Genomic DNA, 25,619 nt, shown 5'->3' with positions numbered 1-25,619 from the left:
GTAATCCCAGCTACTTGCGAGGCTGAGGCAGGAGAATCGCTTGAACCCAGAAGGCGGAGGTTGCAGTGAGCCGAGATCATGCCACTGCGCTCCAGTCTAGGTGACAGAGTAAGACTCTGTCTCCAAAAAAAAAAAAAAAAAAAAAAAAAAAAAAAATTCTGCCCTCTCTCTGTTATTAATTGATATTATTAATATCAATATAATAATGATATTATTAATATCAGTTTGTCTAAGTAGTATGTCTATCCCCCTTCGGCTTATCCTGTCCTTTGGATCATAATGAAGACTTCAAAAAGGTTAAATTTTTAGACAGAAATGAAACTAGCACAAAAATAATGAAAGACAGTAATGGATTTAAAGAATAACATAAAATTAATCTCTAAGGAGACTTATAACCTTTATTTTATAAAAAATTCACTGAGAGAAAAAGGTCTAGAAAATGTCAGTTCCTGAGGAGCAGAAACAGAAAACAGACCTATAGAAAGGCTCTTATTTAGAATATAAACATAGTGAAGTCTCATGCTAAGCTTGTGTGTATGTATATCTATGTACACATATATTTATATATTTTAAAGACTATTTTTATTAACTATTTCTGAATAGTTAATTTATCTACATTATTCAGAATTCAAAAAGCATACAAGTATACAGTGAAAATTTCGTCCCATGTCAGTTCCTACCCCCAAGAGCAATCAATGTTATTCAGTTTTGTGGTCTTCGAAACATGTTTTATGCATATAAAAAGTATGTGTGTGTGTGTGTACATACACACACATACTTTTTCACTTTTTTACACAAAAAATGGGCATGCTTGGGCGTGGTGGCGCATGCCTGTAATCGCAGCTACTTGGGAGGCTGATGCAGGAGAATCGCTTGAACCTGGGAGGCGGAGCTTGCAGTGAGTCGAGATCGCACCACTGCACTCCAGTTTGGGCAACAGAGCGAGACTCTGTCTCAAAACAAGGCGGGGGGGACATGCTGGACATAATACTGTGTACTTTGTTCTTTCCACTTATATCTCAAAGACCTTTCCATAACTGCACATGAAAAACTTCCTTATTCTTTTCTACAGCTGATTAATATTATATTTCATTGAGTGAATATTCCATAATGTATTTACCCAGTTTTCTACTGATACTCATTCATGTTTGTTCTAATCTGTTACCATTACAAACAATGCCATAATAACCTTTTATCTATGTCATTAAACAGGAGAATAAATAAATCTATGGGATAAATTCCTGGAAAGAATGAGTCAAAGGGGCATATATTGTAATTTTGATGGATATCGACAAATTGCCCTCCATAGAATCTGTACCAATTTACAATCTCAGCAATGCATGAGAGTGTCTGCTTCGGCACACCGACCAACAAAGTGAGTTAGCAAACTACCAAGTGTAGTTAGGATTTCCAATTCCCTTATTATGAGTTAGGTTGAGCATTTTTCACATGGTAAGCACCCCTTCTCCTAGCATTTTAACGACTTAATGTATACTAGAAAAAAAATAAGCTTTTGATTTTTTTGTTTCCATCCCATAAGGAGTTGAGTTTTTGATTTTTAATTTTAAAGGAATGCCCTAAATTATTTTTAATTTTAAAGAATGCCCTAAATTACGTAAGAACTACTGGTAAAACAACTTATAATTGGATTCAGAGCGGCAGGAAGTAAGAAAAGGAGAAAGAAAAACATAACTTTATTTCTAGAAGTATAAAGTGTGGGAGATGCAGCCCTGTTTCAGTGAGAGAGAATTATGAGCACAGCCTTTTAGGTTTCCTGAAGTTATTCAGTGAAATTTAAGCCACTATGAAGAAGAAAAAGCCAATTTTCCTACAGTATAGCTTTTATTATATTAGCCAAATATAAGCCAATTCTGAAAGTATTCCTAGAAGAGATCTGAGAAATCAGGCCAGACTTTGCAAATTTAGATGGTATGTGGGGAAATGTTTTTTATTTTTAAAAATACGTATTCTAGTATATATTAAGAAAAATGGATACACCAAACTAGTAATATCATAAGAATTATTTAGAATGAAACTTTTAAGTGTCAATTAAAATGTCAATTAAATGTCAATGTCAAGAAAAAACAGTAAATAACTAATACTGTAACGGTATTCTCTAGTGTGGCAAAGTCATTACCATGGTTCCTCAGTGGCCAAAATCTCGGAAACAATGAACGAAGGAGGGAAAATGGAAGCTTAACAATAACTTAATTTATCATTGATGGCCACTAAAGTGAAGGTGAGAGAGAAAAAAGGAACTTCCTTAAAATAACTTATTTTATATTTGACAATTTTTAAATGTGCATTTTCTTTCTATGTTACCAAAGGGTCTAGTTTCAGACATTCTGATCATGCTAGGGATTCAAACTTACTGTGTACGTCGTACTTTCCCTACAAGGAGAACCAAAAAGCAGGTTTTTTTCAAAAGCATTTGAATATCAGGTCAGGGTTCTTTAGAACAGGCCTCAGAGGATTTCCCCCTCAGTAAACAGGCTGCAAAGAGATAATTAGCCTGTCATTTTAGATTCCAGTGCAGAGGAACTAAAAGCAGGCTATGTGGTTACAGACTCAAGAGGCTTAAATGAAAACAAATTAAGTGAGCTTATGTTCCAACCAAATCTAATGACCATGTGATCCAATTTCTCTTCAGCTCTTGAGTGGGACATGCTCCTGAGTGGCCACTCAGATTGTGCACCTTTGGTTATACTGTTTAGACTGAATCACGACATGATTAATCAACTCTCTGACTAATTGACTATCTGGACACTAAAAACACAACGACTGTAAAAAAGAAAGCCACAGGCAGACAAAATGTTAACGTTATGACATAAAACCACAATAGAAAACCAAAAAACATCAAGGCTGTTTGTCATAGACTCACAATGATTCTTACCATTCAACATGGTAGCCACCAAATTTTGAACTTTAATTCACGTAAATTGAAATAGCCACAGAATTTTTTTTTTTTTTTGGAGACAGAGTCTCCCTCTGTCGCCCAGGTTGGACTGTAGTGGTGCTATCTCGGCTCACTGCAACCTCCGCCTCTCGGGTTCAAGCGATTTTCCTGCATCAGTCTCCTGAGTAGCTGGGACAGATATGAAATATTTTCATCACCGCAAAAAGACTTATTGTAATATTCTAACTCCTAACTTAGAACCATGAACAAATCTACCTGACCTGTTTCCATCCTCAGCATCTAAATGGATTGATAGCTCTGGGGGACATACACACCAAACTAAGTTCTACTGCTGACTTCAGGATCACTATAGAGCTTTATTTTCCTTTAAACCTCAAAAAACAAAAACAAAAAAAACCTGCCTTTAAGTGATGCAACAAGTATGCCTCAGAGAGTTTCATAATTAAAGAACGATTCATCTCTCCTCTTGGGCACTGAAGAACCCAGGTGCCTCAAATAAAAGACTATTAAAAACAATTACAATGTATAAAACAATAAGAACACCATGACCACTGGAGAGCTTAGTTCATAAGAACATAAATTCTTTTCTTCCTTTTCACCAAAACCTCAGCTAACAAACATGAAGACACTCAATAGGTATTCTCGGCAGAGAACATTTTTAAAAAACAAGTTATGGTTATTCTGGAGAATGACACATTCCTGCTTTGAAGGAATAAGATACAGTGAAAAACCAAAACCTTTAATCCAATAATACCTGATATGGCTTGGATGTTTGTCCCCTCCAAATGTCACACTGAAATGTGATTTCCAATGTTAGGTGAGGGCTGGTGGGAGGTGACTGGATCGTGGAGATGAATCCCTCATGAATGATTTGGCATCATTCTCTTGATGATAAGTGAGTTATCGCTCAGCTAGTTCACCTGAGATATGGTTGTTTAAAGAGTCTGGGACCTCCTCTGGTTTCTCTCTCTCTCTCTCCTGACTCTTGCCATGTGAGGTACCTGTTCCCCCTTTCAGCATGACTGTAAGCTTCTTGAGACCCTCACCAGAAACAGCTACCAACACCACACTTCCTGTACACCCTGCAATACCATGAGCCAATTAAAACTCTTTTCTTATAAATTACTCAGTCTCAGGTATTCCAATGGACAAATAGAACACCTGAATATCCAATTCCATTTCTTACTGCTGTTTTCTCTCTGAGAGGGTGAGAGAAATCTCATTCAATTTCATTCTTTCTTAGAACTCTATTGCTTACTCATTGTATCATTTTCTAGAGAAAGATGGCACAAGGATCCAATCAAACAAATTCCAAGTTTAAAGCAGTTTTTAGGGGTTTACTCCCAAGCCTCTGGTCCAGGCCAAATATAATATTTTCACACTGCTTTGGAAGCCCAGCTTAACTCTAACACAAGGTTCCCAAAAGCAGCACTACTGACATCTGGAGCCAGATGCCTCTTTGTCATGGGGATTGCCCTGTGCATTGCAGGATGTTTAGCAAACATCCCTCGCCTATCCTCGCTAGATGTCAGCAATAGCTGCAACCAGTTGTGACAAGCAAAGATGTTTCCAGACATTGCCATGCCCTGGGGATACAAAATCGTACCTGGTTGAGAACCACTGCTCTCAACCAAGGAACATTCTTGGTTATCTCAACCCTAATTCTTCACATTCATTAGATGCTCATCCAAATCTCTGCATATAGACTTTCTCTCACCATCAAACTCAGCAACTATTTGTGAAACCTCTAAAACACAACATCAAGGGCTCTAGATAAACAAGCAAGAGAGATTCCGTTCCTACCTTCAAGGAGGTTTCTTAGATAAAGAATTGTAATAAAAGACGCCCAATTATATAATGTTTTGAATTGTTAATTGTTTTCCCCTGAACTGGATCTCTCATCTCATCAAACTGAAAACACCTTGAGGACAAAGACCATAACCTGTCTGTGAGTACCAATACTTGATTCATGGCCAATAAAAACAATCAATTATAGACTTCATCATAACAAGATGACAATTTCATATAGACAGTAAAAACTTGCGCTAACTCGAACAGGTAAGTTAACCTTTCTCAGCTGTAGTTTGTTCCTCTGTAAAACGGGGAGAAAATGATTGTTGACATGACTAAATCAGAAAATATAAGTAAATTTTTTTCCACCTCTGGCACAGAATAAGCATTCAATACCTGTAGGTTATCATTACTATTATTTTATTAGCAACGAATCCTACCTCAAGAGGAAGAGCTTGCTCTGGGCTACTATAATAAACTCCTACATGACATTTAAACAAAAACAAAAAAACTATCACCCTGCATTCTGAGGGTAAGAGGAAGGAAAGTAAGCATCTCTACCAGTGTCCTGGGAGGAATTCAATGCAGGAATGAATTAGCTGTCTGGGGGAAAAGAAAAAAACACTCATCTATCTAAAACGCGTGGGTATGTTTGCCATAAACACATGAGAACCTAAAGGGGAAGTAAAAACATGCCTTTTTTTAATAAATACTGGCGCATGCAAGGGACAAGTGTTATCAGACTTACACACCTTTCTGTTTATTTGCTTAGTCTTTTAGAAATTATGCTTAGAATTTCTACTGCTATAATCTTAAATACATGCCAGCGATTTTTAATGTAATACAAAGCAGAGTTTGTAAGAAAAAAAGGCAAATTTTGTTAGATGCTTTAAAGTAAGACAATATAAAGCCATGGGAAAGAGCTGGGTGAGTTGTGTGTGTTTGAGTAAAGCAGCATTATGAGAGGGAAGATACTTGGGATCGGAGTAGGAGAGAGAAAAAGGCACCATGTTGGAAGCCGTACATCCAGGAACACCTCTGGCAACACAGGAAGTTCAACTGAACAAAAACAGACCTCACTGTCACAATGGATGAGACGCGTATAGTGTGTACCATGGGCTCCACACCAAATGCCTTAGACAAAGCGGCTCAAGTAATCCTCACAATAATCCTACGAGGCAGGTATCTTTTAGTAATCACATTTTACAGATGAGGAAACTGAGGTTTCAGACTCCAATCCAGGCACCCTGACTCCACGGTAGTGCCTCAACCACTCTACTTTATGGTGTCTATTTTAATTTCAGACCTAGAAAATTAATTTATATTTGCTACTTAATAAGACCAGTTCTCTCCCCTCTACCCTTTCGTATTTCAAAAGAGCATCCTTTCAGTTGCATCGTGTGTGGTGTTCAGGAGGCTGAAAGAAGAGAGTGTGACGGATGGACTCTTTTGTCTTTGGACACTGAAATCATACACACGGAGGAACTCGCGTGGGTAGAAATGGAGACGTCGTCCTGGACAAGAAGAGGATGAGGGTCTTGAGAATGAGGGAGGTCGCCCCAATTTTTAATTCCTGCTCTTGCTTTGGTTACTGTGTTCAATCAAAAGACCCCAAAGACTACCTATTTCAACTCTGCTTTTCATTTTTGCCTCTGAGCGATGGAGAGGATGGCAGCAAGGCCAGGGGGCCTATGTGCAGGGAGGCTAGGGCGAAGTGGGCTTCTGGCAGAGGAAGGCAAGGCTGCCAACCCGGATGGGGGCAGTGAGGCGCGTGAGAAGGCTGGGACAGAGGACTGAGGTGGGGATCGGGTGGGGAGCTGGAAGCAGGGGGCGGCGAGGCCAACAGGGTTCAGATCGGCAGTCTGGATGTGATCAGCAGACGGAGGTGGGACCCGAACCCCGGCTGAAGCTGAAACTGAAGCTGAAGAGGCGCCAGGGGCAGAGCCACCCTGTCACTACCATTTGGGCAGATCTCAGAAAGGAAGCGGGGCAGGAATCAAGGCATTTCGAAACAGGAGCAGAGAATAACCTCGAGCCCTGGGCCCGGGTGGTGGCAGCGGCGGGGAAGGGGCCCCGCGCGCGAAGGGGCTGCCGAGATGGGTCCGCTCCGCGGGGAAGCCCAGGACAGAGCGCCGCGGAGGCTCGCGCCGTGGCGCGGGGCCCTGAGGCCGGGCAGTACCCACCCGCCAGCGCCACGGCCTTGCGTACCTGAGGCGGCCGCCTGGCTCCCCTCCACTCCCTGGCAGTCCCCGACGCCGCCAGCCGACCCTCGGCGGGCTGTGGGGCTCCAGGAGCCCGGCCCCTCAGCCGCCTGCAGGTCAGACATCTGCAGCCCGCGCGCGGAGCTCTCCTCTGCCAGTCGCGAGTGGCTCCGGAAACAGCCGAAGGCCGAGCGAGCGCCGGGCACAGCCGAGCGCAGCCTGCAGGCCGGAAGAAGCGGTGCGGCGGCCGCTTGAAAATTTAGCTGACCCAGGGGCGGCCGCAGTAGCTCCGGCCCGCGGAGGCTGGCGATGCGGCCACGGGGAAGGTTACCGCGTGCTTTCTGATAGCCGATTTTTAAAGTCAGGGCTTGAAAGAACAAACAAAATCTGGGGAAGAGTCAGGAATACACTGCCGGAAATCGTGGTATCCATAGAGACGCTATCGGAAGTTGGGGTTGCTAGGAAGCCGCGGCGCGTCCGCTAAGCTGCAAATGGCTGAAGTCCCGGAGGATTACGATTCCGGCCCAGATGAAGATGGAGAGCCGGAGTCTGAGAGGCCTGAACTTCATAAATCATATGAAAATGCCGAACGAGACACCATGGCAGAGGCAGACTCGAAGTTACCAGCAGAGATTTATCACGAGCCACAGCCAGAGACCGAGGAAGAGGACTTCAGAGAGGGGGAGCCAAAGAGTGCTAAGAACGTGCAGCTGAAACCTGGCGGGACGGCCCTGGAAGGCATTGCCAAGGAGTCCAAGAGAGACGTACCAAGCGAAACTGAACCAGGGATTCCCCAAGAGGTAAAGTCGGAAAGAGAGATGGGAGAGTTTTTCAAAGATTTGGAGGCCCCTATGGATGAAACGCATGAGTCAGACCTAGAACCACCAGAGGAGGCTAAACTAAATGTTACAGAGGATGTGTTCCTAGAGTCAGCTATGGAAACAGATCCAGTGCCACCAACGGAAACCATGTCTGAGGTTTCAGGGGCCACAGTAAGAGAGAGAAATTTAGAATTACTAGAGGAGGGGACGGAACTGGGGGTTCCAGAGGAATCACTTAGAGTGCAACATGAAGAGACAGGTGTAGAGCCTCCAGAGCAGACCCAACTAGATTTTCCAAGTGAGAAACCAGGAGAATCACTTGAAGAGACAGATCTTCAGCCACCAAAGATGACCAAACCAGAGATTCCAGAGGAGACACAAAGAGAGTCAACTGAGAAGAAAAGGACAGAGCCACCTGAGCAAGCGAGACCAGAATTTCCAGAGAAGGAACCAAGAAAGTCTAGTGAGGAGGCAGGTCTAGAGCCTCCAGAAGAGACTCAACCAGAGGTTCCAGGGGAGATGCAAAGAAAGGCAACTGAGGAGAAAGGGACAGAACTACCTGAGCGGACTAAACCAGACCTTCCAGACCACAAGTCAAGAAACTCTACTGATGAGAACGTCCCTGAGCCACTAGAAGAGATCAAATTAGAGTTTCCCGAGGAAGAATCAAGAAAACCAAATGAGGAAACAATTCTAGAACAATCAGAAATGATGAAACCAGAAAGTCCAGAAGAGATAAGAAAATCAAATGAGGAAAAAAATCCACAACCACCAGAGGAGACTGGTCTAGTGCTACCACAGGAAATCAACCCACAAGTTGAAGAGAAAACACAAACAAAGCCAACTGAGGAGAAAAATCTAGAGTTACCAGATGAAACCAAACCAAGAGAGACACATGTAGAATTTCCCAAGGAAGACAGGCCGGAACCAATCAAGTCTAAGTATTCTGTAGGAAAGGATGAGCTAGGGCTCCGTGAGCCTAAAAAAGGAAAGTGGTCACTAAGTGACGAATTTAAAAAAGAATACTATGCATTAGGATCTATCAGAGAAAGTGAAGAATCAATTGGTACACATTACGAGTTTTCACAACCACTCCAAAAATCGTTTGATGTCAGTGAAGTATGCTCATACTCAGATCCCTCAGAGTCTCTGACAGAATTAAGCGAGTTTGTTCATGAAAAGGAAGTTGTAGATTTGTCCCAAGACTTGAAGGAACTGGTCTCTGAAGATGATGAAACCCAGTCAAAACAAGGGACTGAGTTACAATTTGAGCATCTTAATTGGGATCCAGAGAAAGTTGCAGAGTGGATTAGCCAGCTAGGCTTCCCTCAATACAAGGTATACAAAAATAAGATTTTTTGAAATCACATGCTCTCATCTGTCTACCTCTTATTCCTTCTAACCTGGCTTGAGCTCTTACCTCTTTACCGGAAGGAGTATCAAAAAGTCCTGGACTGTGGTAGAGGTAACTTGGATTTTAATTTTGGCCTTGCCACTGATGTATATTTGTATTTTGGGAGAGGAAGGGAGGGTCACATCTGTTTGTTTTTCCTCTTCCAGTGATTACACTTCTCTGCAATCCTTGAATAAAAGACCGAGAAGAGTATATAGACCTCCTTTCTTTTTTTTTTTTTTTGAGACAGAGTCTTACTCTGTCGCCCAGGCTGGAGTGCAGTGGCACGATCTTGGCTTACTGCAAGCTCCACCTCCCCTGGGTTCATGCCATTCTCCTGCTCAGTACCTCCCAAGTAGCTGGGACTACAGGCGCCCGCCACCACGCCCAGCTAATTTTTTGTATTTTTAGTAGAGACGGGGTTTCACTGTGTTAGCCCGGATGGTCTCGATCTCCTGACCTCATGATCCGCCAGCCTCAGCCTCCCAAAGTGCTGGAATTACAGGCGTGGGCCACCGTTTCCCGCCTTAGACCTCCTTTCATGGAAAACTGTATTTTTAAGTAGATTTTGTTCAAGGTAGGCTTTTTGGTACTTTGTCAAGTTGTTTTAGTGGCAGCTCCCTTACTTTGAACTTGTGCCATTACTCTTTCAAGTGTCAGCCCCAAATAATGTCACTTGTATCATGAGCACATAAGTGTATTAATTCAAGTCAGCCAGTTAACCAAAAATAGTTTTAATAAAAAGACAGTGTAAACCTCTTATTTCACTGATGCCAACTAGGTTTAAGGCTACCACAAAACAACAAGATCTGAAACCTTTTGTACCTACTATACTTACAAATGTAATTGAGACATGAAGAAGCACTGGTTGTACCATGCCAAAAAAAAGGTTAAAGAGCAGTGTAAAATTTAATAAAGAGCTTACATGGACAAATTGTGCCATTATTGGGATAGAAAATAAATTTAAGCTACTCAGGAGGCTCGGGCGGGAGGACTGCTTGAGCCCAGGACTTTGAGGCCGCAGTGAGCTATGACTGCGGCACTGCACTCCGGCCTGGATGACAGAGCAAGACCCTGTCTCTAAAAAAAGAAAAGAAAAAATGTTTTTTTCTCAGGATAGAACAAACATGATTTCTTCCCTTCCTCTCTCTTCCCCCGCTTTCTTCCTTCTATTTGCAGTGCATTTTTTAAGTGATGTCCTTGTATTGACAGGAATGTTTTATCACAAACTTCATCAGTGGCCGAAAACTCATTCACGTCAACTGCTCAAACCTCCCTCAGATGGGGATAACAAACTTCGAGGACATGAAGGTGAGTTGTGTCCAAAGTTTCCCTACAGAGCACTGTAACAGTGCCACCATCTGTCTCAAACCAACCTTTTTTGCCTCCAGCCTGGGCTCCCATTTCTGTCAATGGTGTCATCATAATTCCAGTCCCTCAGGTTCACAGCGGTTGCCTCCTCTTTCTCCTTTGATCCCCATAAATATTCCAAGAACTGTCCATTGCTCCTGTGGCACTTACACCATCTGGCTTTCTTCTTTCCCACTTTTCAAACCTTATGGCCTCATGCCTAGAACACCGCAGTGGCCTCCTGCTTTTAGCCTTTCTCCGTGGGCCCTTTGGATTCAAGGGCCCTGCTTTTATGCTCTCACTTTCCACCTACTTATGTACTATTCAGAAACCTTCTTTGGATCCCTTCTGCTTACCAAGATAGTCTCAGTTCCCTAGTTTAGAATTTAAGGCCCTCCACAAGTTCTTTCCCCTACCACTCCTCCACATGAATTTTGTGCTCCAGCCTACCACCAGGTCTAACTCACACCTTCGCAAACCTGCCTGATGCATTCTTCTCTCTATGTCTTTGCTCAGTTCCCCCATCCTCTGTATTACTAATATGAATCTTAATCATCCTTCAAGACCAATTCCTCATTTGCATCTCCCCAAGAAGTCTTTCGTAATATTCCCAGCCCACAGTAGCCCCCATCCCGAGTTCTCATGACATTTCGTGTCTCTGACACCCATTTGGCACTTATATAACACCATATGTATTTTGCCTGCTTTGCTGCCTAACTTTGAAACAAGCTACATTAACCACTCTGAGCCTCAATTTTCTAAAATCTCCAGCACCAACAGTTCATGATTATACTCCTTTGCATAACAGTACCCTCCATTTGTAGTGCTTTGCAATTTACAAAGCATCACAAACAATCTCACCGGTAACTTCTCCTTTAGCACCCCACCCCACTAACCCTCCAAGAATGAACAGTTCTTGGCATAACCATGGTTTTTCTCAGCACACCCATGCCCAGAAATGCTCCACCTCAGTGGTTTCCAAACTTGGGTCGTCTTCAGAATCAAATGAGATTTTTTGAAAAAGATACATTCCTAGCCTTCATCCTGCAGAAATTTGGATTCATTAGGGCTGGGTAGGCCCTGGAATCTCTTCCCTAGATGACTCTTCAACTGGCTTTATAATCTTGTAATTCCATAAGTCATATGGTTTAGAAATAAGAAAACTACACTTGTGAATACCCGAGTCCTTTTACTAGCAACAAGATATAAGGAAGCTTTTTAAATTATTAAACATATAGTCCTAACTGAGCGTTTACTTTCTTGAATTCTGCTAATAGCTATCCTTTGCTGAGAGCTTACTGTGGCCTCTTATATGTATTATTTCACTAATTCTCATTTTACAGAAGAGAAAACTGGGGCCCTGAAAGGTGAAACAAGCTATTCAGATAATACGATTTTTCTGTTTTGTTTTGTTTTGGTTTTGTTTTTTTTTTGAGACAGGGTCTCACTGTGTCACCCAGGCTGGAGTGCAGTGTGACCTTGGCTCACTTCAACCTCCACCTCCTGGGTTTAAGCGATTCTCCTGCCTCAGCCTCCCAAGTAGCTGGGACTATGGGTGTGTGCCACCATGCCCAGCTAATTTTTTTTTTCTTGTTTTTTTTTTTTTTGAGACGGAGTCTCGCTCTGTTGCCCTGTTGCCCAGGCTGGAGTGCAGTGGCACGATCTCAGCTTATTGCAACCTCTGCCTCCCAGGTTCAAGCGATTTTCCTGCCTCAGCCTCCCAAGTAGCTGGGACTACAGGTGCATGCCACCATGCCCGGCTAATTTTTTCTGTTTTTAATAGAGATGGGGTTTCACCATGTTAGCCAGGATGGTCTTGATCTCTTGACCTCATGATCTGCCTGCCTTGGCCTCTCAAAGTGCTAGGATGAGCCACTGTGCCTAGCTTAATTTTTGTATTTTTAATAGAGACAGGGTTTCATGATATTGGCCAGGCTGGTCTCAAACTCCTGACCTTAAGTGATCTGCCAGCCGTGGCCTCCCGAAAGTGCTGGGATTACAGGCGTGAGCCACTACGCCTGACTTATATTCAGATAATAAGTTTAAGAGCCAGGATTTAAGTCCATCTTGTGTGACTTCCCAATCCATGTTCTATTTAAACCACTATACTGTGTTGCCTCTCTAAGTGCACATTTTTGTTACCATAAACTTCTATGTACTATAAACATTATGATGTGGAAATGATCATTTATTTATTTATTTTTGAGACAGTCTTGCTCTATCACCTGGGCTGGAGTGCAGTGGCTCGATTTCAGCTCATGGCAACCTCCGCCTCCCAGGTTCAAATAATCCTCCTGCCTCAGCCTCCCAAGTAGCTGGGATTACAGGCACGTGCCACCATGTCTGGCTAATTTTTGTATTTTTAGTGGAGATAGGGTTTCACCATGTTGGCTATGCTGGTCTTGACCTCCTGACCTCAGGTGATCCACCCACCTAGGCCTCCCAAAGTGCTGGGATTATAGGCATGAGCCACCATGCCTGGCCTGGATCATTTATTATATATTTGTATTTCCAACCATGCCCTCACTTAACTACCAACTACTGCCAGATAAATATTGTGTTCTTTTTATGTTCAAAGATGACACAGCTGTGTTTATGAACTCTAATTTCTACTTAAGGTATAATGAATTTTCTAGATAAAAATAAGGAACAGGCTGCTCTGCCTATGGAGCAGCCATAGCCCTTGACTTTCTTAATAAACTTGCTTTCGCTTAAAAGTAATAATAAGGAACAGAATTAGCAAAATAGTAACCTGTCAAATTCCTGGAACATTTAAGTACCAAGAATTTCAGCTTTTTATCATGAGAAGGCATTTTTAAGAGTCAGACAATTCATTCAGCTCCCTTGGCTTTCTAATTCCAAAAGTACAATATCAACATGCAATAATAAAAACTCTAATTATGCTTTTTCTTATCTTGCAAGATTTTTTAAAAAATCTTGTGAAATCCTCAAGAGTAAATGATTAACCCAGTGGTCTGTCCTTATATCTAAGAAATTTGAGGCCGGGCGCGGTGGCTCAAGCCTGTAATCCCAGCACTTTGGGAGGCCGAGACCGGCGGATCACGAGGTCAGGAGATCGAGACCATCTTGGCTAACACAGTGAAACCCCGTCTCTACTAAAAAATACAAAAAAATAGCTGGGCGAGGTGGCGGGCACCTGTAGTCCCAGCGATTTGGGAGGCTGAGGCAGGAGAATGGTGTAAACCCGGGAGGTGGAGCTTGCAGTGAGCTGAGATCCGGCCACTGCACTCCAGCCTGGGCGACAGCGCGAGACTCCCTCTCAAAAAAAAAAAAAAAAAGAAATTTGAATAAGCCAACTTTGAGATACTTATTATCACAGTCACCTCAGACAAATGTGGCCTTCCCTTGAGGTCACTAGAGTAACATAAAGACCAAGACATTCAAAGTATGTTAGATAAGCTTTGCTTGACACTTAGACCCATATGAAAAAGCTGATTATGGCCAGGCCTGGTGGCCCACGCCTGTAATCCCAGCACTTTGGGAGGCCAAGGCAGGTGGCTCACCCGAGGTCAGAAGGTCGCCTGGCCAACATGGCGAAACTTCTTCTCTACTCAAAATACAAAATACAAAAATTAGCTAGGCATGTTGCGTGCCTGTAGTCCTAGCTACTCGGGAGGCTGAGGCAGGAGAATAGCTTGAACCCGGGAGGCGGAGGTTATAGTGAGCTGAGATCGTGCTCTCCATGAACTGCATTCCAGCCTGGGTGACAGCAAGACTCAATCTCAAAAACAAACAAACAAACAAACAAACAACTGATTATGCTCTAAGACACATAACTTCTAGGAGGTCATACATGAACTCAAGTATGCTTAGTTCATAGACTAAGCATAGTCTAAGTCTTTTAGACTTACTGATATAGAAAGCTTTTAAAATGTCTCCGTTGTACTTATAGCACCTAGTACACCCACAATTTATCCCATGACAACAGTTAAATAGTATAGTTATCTTTTTCATGCTGACTCTCCCATATCATCATTTATGGACTTTTGGGAGAATAGAAGGAAGGAAGAAAGAGCAGATTGCTTGAGAGTACGGAATTCTGGACATGCTGCTAAGAATTTGAACAACATTGCCACTGTGTACCTCCTATACAAGCCTTGCAGCTAATTTATGGCCATTTTCTGTTACCTTCAAAGCCCGCATTTACTTCCTTAATTTTTGAATTACTCATGCTTCACCTCTAGAAATAACTTACTTGTCCCTTTGTCCTTAGTGCAACATATTAAGATGACCAGAGAAGAGCAAAATATGTGTGTGAGACTGGTGAGGACTGCAGGAGAAAAGAAGCACTAATTCTCCTTTCCCCACCAGCCAAGGAAGCGCTTGAATCCACTGTCCTGTCTTTCCCATTCATAGTGATACGTTTAGCTTGGTAAAAGGAGAGAGAAAGTCAATCTCAGTTATTCTAAGGACAAGCTAGACAAGCTAGCATTACACTTGCTTCATTTTTCTCTTAGAAAATAATTCTTAAAATACTTTAACTCTTCACCGTATCAGATGAACAAAAGGATTTTGTGATAAATATCTGAAGAACCTTGATGAGTTACTTATTCCTGTTGTATGCATGATTTTATAGTATAAGGTATAGCCTTATATGCTTTACAATATCTCAACAGTTTTACTACACTTGCATTGTTGCAAACTATTTAAATAGCACAGATTCATAATAACCAGTCAGCAGTTGAGTATCATTAGACTAAAATTTTTTCTTTTTAAAAATCCTTTTAATTTTCAAATAATTTCAGTGTTACAGAAGAGTTACAAAGATAGTACAGAGAATTCTGGTTTTTTTTTTTTTTTTTTTTGAGACAGAGTCTTGTACTGTTGCCTAGGCTGGAGTGCAATGGCATGATCTCGGCTCACCACAACCTCCGCCTCCCAGGTTCAAGCGATTCTCCTGCCTCAGCCTCCCTAGTAGCTGGGATTACAGGTGCCCGCCACCACGCCTGGCTAATTTTTTGTATTTTTAATAGAGACATTAAACACTATGTTGGCTAGGCTGGTCTTGAACTCCTGACATCGTGATCCGCCCACCTCGGCCTCCCAAAGTGCTGGGATTACAGGCGTGAGCCACCACGCCCAGCTGAATTCTGGTATACTCTTAACCCAGTTTCCTCTATGTTAACATCTTAGTTAACAATAGTACATTTATCAAAGCTAATAAATTAATATCAGTATTATTAGTATTATTAAACTATAGACGTTATTCAGATTTCTGCAGATTTCCCACTGATAAATGGTATTTTGTTCCAGTATCTAATCCAGGATTTGCACTTAGCTGTCATATTTCCTGGGTCTCCTCCAAAAGGTAGCAGTTTTTTTATTTTTGTCTTTCATGACCTTGACACTTTTCTTGAAGAGTAGTGATCAAGTATTTTGTAAATTCCCCTCAATTTTACCTTGTCTCATCTTTCCTATTATTAGACTGAAGTTATGGATTTGGGGGAAACCAGTCACAGAGGTGATGAGCCCCTCCCATCTCATCATATCAGGAGGTACATGATAGCAACATGATTTACTGCTGGAAACATTAACCTCATCACTTGGTTAAGGTGCTGTCTGTCAGGTTTCCTCATTATAAAGTTACTGTGTTTCCCTTTACAAATTCTGCTCATTTTTTTTGAGATGGATCTCACTCTGTCACCCAGGCTGGAGTACAATGGCACGATCTCGGCTCACTGCAACCTCCGCCTCCCAAGTTCAAGCAATTCTGCCTCGGCCTCCCGAGTAGCTGGGATTACAGGCGCCCACCACCGCACCTGGCCAATTTTTTTGTATTTTTAGTAGAGACAGGGTTTCACCATGTTGGCTAGGCTGGTTTCAAACTCCTGACCTCAGGTGATCCGCCCGCGTTGGCCTCCCAAAGTGTTGGGATTATACCCCCTTGTCTGTTTATAACTACTTTTTCTGACATTGAGAAACTTGGCTCTCCTTATATGTAAATATGTTTCCCTGTGAAAAACAGATTTACCAAATAGAGTTCAGTGTTTGCGTACAACTGTTTCTGTCTTTAGCCTTACGGTATCTAGACAGAGCACTGTTTTCTTAAAGTTACAGGTCAGCTCCTTTCCTCCTCACCCCCTTCAGTGAGATTATGTCTTACTCTATAATACAGTCAGATTCATTTGTCCACAGCCTTTACTCCATCCCAACATCCTGGATTTTTTTTTTTTTTTAAGGCAAGGTCTTGCTCTGTCACCCAGGATGGCATGCAGTGGTGCAATCTCAGCTCAGTGCAACCTCCACCTCCCGGGCTCAAATAATCCTCCCACTTCAGCCTCCCAGGTAGCTGGGACTACAGCCACATGCCACCACACCCGTCTAACTTTTCGTACTTTTTTGAGGGGGTAGAGATGGGGTTTTGCCATGTTGCCCAGGCTGATCTTAAACTCCTGCGCTCAAGCAATCCATCTGTCTTGGCCTCTCAAAGTGCTGGGATTACAGGCATGAGCCACTGCACCCTCACTTCCTGGCTTTTTAAAAGTTTGCATGCAGTAAAACCATTATTTGTTGTGTGTAGTTCTGTGGGTTTTGACAAATGCATGCAGTCATGTATCCACCACCAAAGAACCATACAGAACAATTCTGTTACTCTAGAATTTCCCTCTGTAGTCAGCCCATCCCTTTACCCTAATCCCCAATCTGTTTTTGATGTCACATAAGTGGAATCAAATAATGCATATTCTTTGGGTCCGGTTTCCTTCCCTTAGCAAAATGCGTTTAAGATTAATCCATGTTGTTAGATGAATCAACAAGCAGAGTTTAAGGAGACTACACATCTGCTTTAATAATGCTGGTATAGGCTGGCTGCAGCAGCTCAGACCTGTAATCTTAGCTACTCCAGAGGCTGAGGTGGGAGGAATGCCTGAGCCCAGGAGTTTGAGGCTGCAGTGAGCTATGGTCATACCACTACACTCCAGCCTGGGCAACAGAGGGAGACCTCATCTCTGAAATAATAATAATAATAATAATAATAATAATAGTGGTATAGATGGTTCATATTTTAACCACAACAATTATGTCTTTGTCCTTAGGTTTAGATCATATAAATTATAGGTTCCAATTATACAAATATGCAAAGTTACATACTATGAGGTAATAAACAATACACAATAAATTGGTGATGAAGCAAAACCATCAGTAGTTTACAAATAAAAGAACAGCAGCCTTTGAAAACAATGATCAACATAAGTATAATATAGTAGTAATAATCTTCTTGAAAACTGCAGGCATTGCAGGTAACTGGTTGAGGCCATGTGAAGTAGGTGTTCTGCCGTGCCACCTTAGAATGTAGAATTACGAATCCTTAGAAAACTAATCATCCTCACAAATACCTATTTCCAATAATCCTTACTAACTCAAGTAATTTACCAGTAAGTTGCTCTAAGTCTTAGGCAAAAATAAACTCTACTACTTGTTCATCAGAACTAAAGAGGCTGGGCACAGTAGCTCACGCCTATAATCCCTGCACTTTGGGAGGCTGAGGTAGGAGGATCGCTTGAGCCTAGGAATTCGAGACCAGCCTGGGCAATATAGTGAAATCCCAGCTCTATAAAAAATATTTTAAAAGTTAGCCAGGTGTGGTAGCACATGCTTGTAGTCCCAGCTACGCTGAGGTGGGAGGATCACTTGAGCCCAGGAGGTCAAGGCTGCAGTGAGCTATGATCGTGCCACTTCACACCAGCCTGAGTGACAGAACAAGACCCTGTCTCAAAAAAAATAAATAAATAACTGAAGAAAGAAATTGCAGTTTTAGTTCAATCTGTCACTTGTCAGAGGAACTTCTTGTTTCACTGATGAACTTCAGACACGCTTAAAAATCACTGAATAGGAAGAGGGATAGTCAGATTGTATTTATTGATTTCAGTGCTGTGCAATGAACAGCTTTCTAACACTTTTTTATGAAATTATTTTTTTTTAGGAAACCCTAAGCACCAAGAGCCATAAAAAACCTATATCATTTGCTGTTATAGCCCACAAAGGGAATATGAGTAGATTATATATATACTCCCTTCCCAAAACAAAGAAAAATTCCAAAAACACATGAATGTGGCTGAGCGGCTGGCTCACACCTGTAATCTTAGCACTTTGGAGGCTGAGGTAGGAGGATCACTTGAATCCAGGAGTTTAAGACCAGCTGGGGAACATGGCAAAACCCCATCTCTACCAAAAACAGAAACAAACAAACAAAAAAAAGCAGGGGTATGGTGTCATTGCCTCTGTAGTCCCAGCTACTTGAGAGGCTGAGGCAGGAAAATGGCTTGAGTCTAGTTCAAGGCTACAGAGAACCATGATCACACCACTGTACTCCAGCCTGCATGACAGAGCAAGACCTACCTGTCTTGATAGATAAAGAATGTGTCGAGGACACTTTTAATTTCTGCATTACAATATTGTACAAAACAGTAGTGAACCCTCTCAGCCCACAGTGGGCACATAGCTCTTTTTGTTAATCATGTGTATATGACTGCAGTGTACCTCCTGGGAACACCATCTGTGAACCTCAGGGAATTTGTGAAATAACCTTTTCTGTTCGGGGCATTGGAAAGGAGAATCAGGGTACTTGCTTTGGCGGCACATATACTAAAAGAGAATCAGGGTGAGATGCTTACCAAAAAAGGTGCACATGTAGAAGCATGCATCACAAACAAGAAGTTTTAGAAGCCACCTGTTCGTGTGTGTGTGTGTTTTTGTTTGCTTTTGGAGACAGGGTCTTGCTCTGTTACCCAGGCTGCAGTGCAGTGGCATGATCATGGCTCCTCATTGCAGCCTCAAAACTCCTGGGCTCAAAGGGTCCTCCTACTTCAGCCTCCCAAGTAGCTGGGACTACAGGCATGCAACTTCACAACGGGCTTTTTTTTTTTTTTTTTCCTGTAGCAATTTGCTTTTGTTTGTTTGTTTGTTTTTTGAGATGGAATCTCTCTGCATCACCCAGGCTGGAGTGCAGTGGTGCGATCTCAGCTCACTGCAACCTCTGCCTCCCAGGTTCAAGCGACTCTCCTGCTTCAGCCTCCCGAGTAGCTGGGACTACAGGTGTGTGCCACGATACCGAGCTAATTTTTGTATTTTTAGTAGAGACAGGATTTTGCCATGTTGGCCAGGTTGGTCTCGAACTCCTGACCTCAGGTGATCCACCTGCCTCGGCCTCCCAAAGGCATGAGCCACCTCACCTGGCCTTTGTAGTAATTTGGATCTTAGTTCTTAGAAGCCCCAACTGATAAAGATCTCAATTAGAATTCTCACTGGACAACTCAGGAGGCTGAGGCTTGAGGATGGCTTGAGCCCTGTTGTTCAAGGCTGTAGTACACTATAATTGTGCTTGTGTATATCCACTGCACTCCAGCCTGGGTAACACAGCAAGACCCCATCTCAAAAAAAAAAAAAAACAAAAACACAATCCTTACTGGGAATGCCAAGGCAACTGTACCCATAAACCATCTCTAGAGTCAACAAAACCAGTTCAAGTAAGATCTGAGAAACATGGTATCTTGCCTATCTAAAAGGCACTGCTAATGGGCAGTTTTATATCAGGTTTAGCATTGTATGTGGCATGAATTTTACAGTCTTTTAACTCTGACCAGTAGCTTTACATTAAAAAAAAAAAAAAAAGTCCATTCTAAATACCCTTTGGCTGTGATCTAGCAGCAATTTCATGGACTTCTCATCCAGAGGCAGACTATGAATTCAAACAGTGGTGTTATAACTGACCTAGGATTAAAACTAGAATTTGAAAGGCAATCACTATATAAATATATATATTTATTTATATATATTTATATAGTGTTTATATAGTATTAAATATATTTATATATATTTATATAGTATTTATATAGCCACCACGCTCGGCTCTGAGTTATAATTTTTTTTCTTAGTTACACACTAAATGAGCCCCTTATAGACAAGTTATTTAATAACCTTCCCAGAGATAGTCATGACTTCTAATCTCAACATATTATCTGCTCTTATGCTTAGTCAAATTGCTCAGCAAAAACAAAGAAATGAACCCATCCATGGCCATCTGATGCAAGGGCCTAGAAATATCTTAAATGGTAATTTGAAAAGGATAATAAATCATGTGACATTTAAGAAATTGGTTTTGGTAAGGTTAGGCTAGTAAGTCTGTGAATTTGTTTTATTTCCCCATAGAAATAAGGAGTTGGTGGGGTGCGGTGGCTCACGCCTGTAATCCCAACACTTTGGGAGGCTGAGGTGGGCAGATCACCTGAAGTCAAAAGTTCGAGACCAGCCTGGCCAACATTGTGAAACCCCATCTCTACTAAAAATACAAAAATTAGCCAGGCGTGGTGGTGCACACCTGTAGTCCCAGCTACTCAGGAGGCTGAGGCAGGAGAATTGCTTGAACCTAGGAGGCAGAGGTTGCAGTGAGCCGAGATCGCGCCACTGCACTCCAGCCTGGGAGACACAGCAAGACTCCATCTCAAAAAAAAAAAAAGAAAGAAAGAAATAAGGAGATCACATTCAAGAGGCTTAGAAAACGAAATAAATCTTCTTTGATCTGGTTGTGTTTTCAGGTTAGTCTAATTAAAAAATTATCCTTGCATTTCAGGCAATTTCTCGACATACGCGGGAGCTCCTGGAAATTGAAGAACCATTATTCAAACGCTCCATCAGACTTCCCCATAGGGATATTATCGGCTTGTATTTAGAGCAAAAAGGTCATACGGGGATAAAATCTGATGCCTTGACTTTATCTGAATTTGTCAAAGCAGCAGGATTACAGGATTATGCACCAGAAATAACTGCCCCTGAAGAGAATGAGGAATTACCTTGCACTGAACCATAGGAGAAAGCCGCTTCACAGAGCTTGAAAGATCAAACTAAATTACTTGCGGGAAGAGGTATGGTCTTTTTTGGTTTTCTTTTTCTCCATTTTTTTTTTTTTTTTTTTTTGAGACAGAGTCTTGCTCTGTCGCCCAGGCTGGAGTGCAATGGTGCAGTCTCAGCTCACTGCAACTTCCAGGTTCAAGCAATTCTCCTGCCTCAGCCTCCTGAGTAGCTGGGATTACAGGCACCCACCACCACACCCAGCTAATTTTTGTATTTTTAGTAGAGATGATGTTTCACCATGTTGGCCAGGCTGGTCTCAAACTCCTGACAGTTGATCTGCCCGCCATGGCCTCCCAAAGTGCTGGAATTACAAGCGTGACCTACTGCACCTGGCCCTTTTTCTCCTTTTCATTAAGATCAGAGTTAGAACTGCTGGCTCCATTCCTAGTTGTGTCTCTGACTTATGTTACCTTCCCTTTGTTTTTGCAATTTAACCCCTTGTTAAAACAAAGATAGTCACGCTTATCTTTCTGGGTAATTATAAGAATTCCTGAGCTGGACAAGGTGGCTCACATCTGTAATCGTAGCACTTTGGGTGGCTGAGGCGGGCAGATCACCTGAGGTCAGGAGTTCAAGACCAGCCTGGCCAACAAGGTGAAAACCCATCTCTACTAAAAATACAAAAATTAGCTGGGCATGGTGGCACATGCCTGTAGTCCCAGCTACTCAGGAGGCTGAGGCAGGAGAATCATTTGAACCCAGGAAGCAGAGGTTGTAGTGAGCTGAGATCGTGCCACTGCACTCCAAGCTAGGTGACAGAGCAAGACTCTAAAACAAACAAAGAAAACAAAGCAAAACAAAATTCCTGAAAATTCTAGTAATGCACCTTGTAGTAGGAACACGTTGGGGAAATATAATTAAAAATAAAATCTCCTGCCAACTCCAGAGAGAGAATTCTCTCCACAAATGCAGAAAAGAAACATTTTTATTCTTGAATAAGCATTAAACTATGATGCACATCACAGGCAAGCTGCTAAAGAGATTGCAAAGACAAATCTCACCCTTTTAGATGGCAGAGCAGATACAATCCATGACATACATGTTAATTATCTGTGTCCAAAGGAAAAATAAAACTTCTGTCTTGACAACAAGCAGAAGTTACTATTTGGAGCCAGGTACCTAGGCTAAACTCCCACAGAGACAGGGAGACAAAGCACCAACCTCCTCAGTGCTCACATTTCAAAGAGATGTCGCCATGGCATCCCAAAAGAGTATGTCCTGAAGTATAAAATGCTAGAGACTTATTCAGCTTTTTAAAAAGATTTACATACATCTCCAGGGCATAGTAAAAGGATTTATGGTGACAAGTTCTTTAAAGGAAATGGTTGTTTTTTGTTTATTTTTTTGAGATGGAGTCTCACTCTGTTGCCCAGGCTGGAGTACAATGGTGTGATCTTAGCTCACTGCAACCTCCACCTCCTGGGTTCAAGTGACTCTCCTGCCTCAGCCTCCTGAGTAGCTGGTATCACAGGAATGAGCCACCACACCCAGCTAATTTTTTTGTATTTTTAGTAGAGACGGGGTTTCACCATGTTGGCCAGGCTGGTCTCAAACTCCTGGCCTCAAGAGATCTGCCTGCCTCGGCTTCCCAAAGTGTGGGGATTACAAGCATGAGCCACTGCGCCCGGCCTAAAGGAAACGTTTTACGAAAAAGAAGTGGGGAAGTTCTCTCTTCCTTTTGGCATCAGGGAAAATTTAAAAGAAAAAAAATTTTTTAGCTATGTATGTATCTAAATATGTAAATATCTAAACATGGCTTACCACTATGAAATAGGTTCTGTGGTTTGCTTACAGACTCTTTCATGTGGTACTTTCCAGGTCTTTATAATATAAAATTTAGGCTAGAGTCTACCCATGACTGCACTTCTCAAAAGAAATTATAGGCTGGGCGCAGTGGCTCATGCCTGTAATCCCAGCACTTTGGGAGGCCGAGGCAGGTGGATCACCTGAGGTCAGGAGTTTGAGACCAGCCTGGCCAACATGGTGAAACCCCGTCTCTACTAAAAATACAAAATTTAGCCAGGAGTGGTGGTATGTGCCTGTAATCCTAGCTACTCAGGAGGCTGAGGCAGAAGAATCACTTGAACCCGGGAGGTGGAGGCTGCAGTGAGCCAAGATTGCGCCATTGCACTCCAGCCTTGGCAACAGAGCGAGACTCCATCTCAAAATAAATAAATAAATAAAAATAAAAAAGAAATTATAAAATATTTCTCATTACCTGAATGGCTCCAGTTCCCCTCTAGTTTTACAGATTTAACTGCTCATTCTCTTCCTGAACTCACATTTTAATCCTGAAAACAACTGTGGGCTAACAACAGTCCTGAAGGACAGTGATGAACCTCCAGTTCCCTACACCTGAATGAATAGTAAAAGATATATTTGTCTGTTTTTCCACTGACAGAAGCAAGAGTGCCTCAAATGAACGTTCATGCCAAGTGTTAATATTTGATGATGAACCTAATATTTTCCCAAATTGGACTAACAAAATTTTATCAGAAACCATTCTAACACCATACCATTGCATTTGCCTGGCTCACGATTATGTAAAAAAATGAAATGTAAATGATTAACCTAAGACCATGGCGATTTACATATATAGCGAAAGGTTTTGTTCAAAAGCCGTTTAGCATTTAGCAAACAGCAGTTATGTTCTATGACAGAGCATAGTGACATCCCTGTTGTTTTCAACTGTTATAATTGACAAAAAGTATTTGCAAAACATAAAGGAAATCAACAAATTTGCAATACAGATCTATATTTTGCAAAGTTAGTTTTAGCCATTAAATACCAGTTTTTAAAATGATTTAAATGGGAACAGCTGTAAATAAGATAGTACAAGAACAGTCATATATAGTCAAAATAATCATGAGAGAAGCCATAATTCAATTAAGATGGTTTACCATACCTTCACTTCCCTATCCAAAATTGTGAGAAAATCAAACTATATCTTTTTCCAGCTACCCACTGCTGGCAAATGGATTGAAATTTGATTTATTGGAAAAGAAGTTGCAGTATGTAATTGTCTAAAACTTATAACATTATAACTTCTTGGATTTTAGAAGAGAAATAATTTGTATTAATAAGGCTTTTCTGCGGGAGCAGCTTACTTAAGTTAGGTTGTATAGTTTCACTAGTTGCTTCTGAAAGCCAGATACATATTGATGGATAGGACCACTTGTTTTATTCTACGTTTTCCTCATCAGTACAGTTTTCTAATTCCTGATGTCTATCATGTGGCAAACACAATACAGTCACAAGACTCCCACAGTCAATTGTGATAATCAGGGCATGATATTGTAGGGAAAATCTGTGAGTGGGAAAAAATCCTGATTCCCGAGTTCTCTTATTGGGATGGAGAGCCTGTGGAAACGACTGGCTGTTCTTTGGTTAGGGAGATGCCAAATGAAGCACAGTACAGATGGGTAAGGTGGTCTTGGAGAACAGGACTGCTTGAGAGATGCTGGCTAAACGGAGTTTCCTTGAGTTGCACAGCGGTCAGATCAAACCAGGGGAAAGGCCTGAGGTGAAAGAAAAATTGTTACTTTTTTATGTCTGTTCAGTATATCTGATTTGGCTGTCAAACACATCTTTTAAAGGAAGTTTTCCTCATAACCTTTTCATAAACTAGAAATTCAGCTAGAACTAGTCAATGTGTAGATTTAAGTGTACTTAATGGTGATTTATCACACTTATGTACATTTCTCTAAGTGTGTTTGAGAGGAATTCATAGAGAATTATTGTAATATTGACATTGACACCCTTTGCAGAATATTTTTCTTGAATTTAGAAAGAACATAACATAAGAAGATCGTGGACATTAAGCAAGGAAGAAGTCTTATTGCTTTTAAGATAGCCTCTTTAGCTGTATAGATTAAAAAGTAGGCTGGGTGCAGTGGCTCATGCCTGTAATCCTAGCACTTTGGGAGGCCAAGACAGCAGGATCACTTGAAGTCAGGAGTTTGAGACCAGCCTGGACAACACAGTGAGACCCCATCTGTACAAATTAAAACAAAAAAAAAAATTAGCTGGATGTGGAGGGACACACCTGTAGTCCCAGCTACTCAGGAGGCTGAGGTGGGAAATTGCCTGAGCCCAGCAGGTCAAGGCTGCAGTGAGCTATGATCACACCACTGCACTCTAGCGTGGGCTACAGAGTGAGACCCCCATCTCTAAAAAAACAGAGAGAGAGGAAAGTTAATATGCAAATGAATACTTAACGGGGCAACGTTAAATATTAGTCTATAGTGTAATTCAAGGTAAAAAGCCTTAAGACGGCC

At 41.9% G+C, this 25,619-nt stretch overlaps 3 protein-coding genes across 5 annotated transcripts in view; 1 reads left to right on the top strand and 2 right to left on the bottom strand.

Moving 5' to 3' along the window:
• Positions 1-7,201, bottom strand: part of LOC105495844 (transmembrane p24 trafficking protein family member 8) — a 46,959-nt gene extending 39,758 nt beyond the window's left edge. For both annotated transcript variants that reach the window (XM_071099805.1, XM_071099806.1), the window contains exon 1: positions 6,917-7,201. In XM_071099805.1, coding sequence (XP_070955906.1) covers positions 6,917-7,034 — 118 coding nt within the window. In that variant the 5' untranslated portion in view covers positions 7,035-7,201. The remainder of the gene's footprint in view (positions 1-6,916) is intronic.
• Positions 7,202-7,247: 46 nt separating this feature from the next.
• On the top strand, positions 7,248-21,352 carry LOC105495845 (sterile alpha motif domain containing 15). 2 transcript variants are annotated; one of them, XM_071099804.1, is made up of 4 exons: positions 7,248-9,068; positions 10,336-10,434; positions 15,919-15,989; positions 21,062-21,352. In XM_071099804.1, the coding sequence occupies exons 1-4, from the start codon at positions 7,401-7,403 to the stop codon at positions 21,159-21,161; spliced, it is 1,938 nt and encodes a 645-aa protein (XP_070955905.1). In that variant the 5' UTR covers positions 7,248-7,400; the 3' UTR covers positions 21,162-21,352. The 2 variants fall into 2 exon arrangements, with proteins under 2 accessions (XP_070955905.1, XP_011764002.1); XM_011765700.3 differs by lacking the exon at positions 15,919-15,989.
• LOC105495841 (NADP dependent oxidoreductase domain containing 1) overlaps positions 21,347-25,619 on the bottom strand; it is a 38,297-nt gene continuing 34,024 nt past the window's right edge. The window contains exon 7 of the mRNA XM_024797292.2: positions 21,347-24,860. Coding sequence (XP_024653060.1) covers positions 24,686-24,860 — 175 coding nt within the window. The 3' untranslated portion in view covers positions 21,347-24,685. The remainder of the gene's footprint in view (positions 24,861-25,619) is intronic.

Source organism: Macaca nemestrina, chromosome 7 (assembly GCF_043159975.1).
Source record: "Macaca nemestrina isolate mMacNem1 chromosome 7, mMacNem.hap1, whole genome shotgun sequence".
NCBI lineage: Eukaryota > Metazoa > Chordata > Mammalia > Primates > Cercopithecidae > Macaca > Macaca nemestrina.
This window is presented reverse-complemented; position numbering and strand designations above follow the sequence as displayed.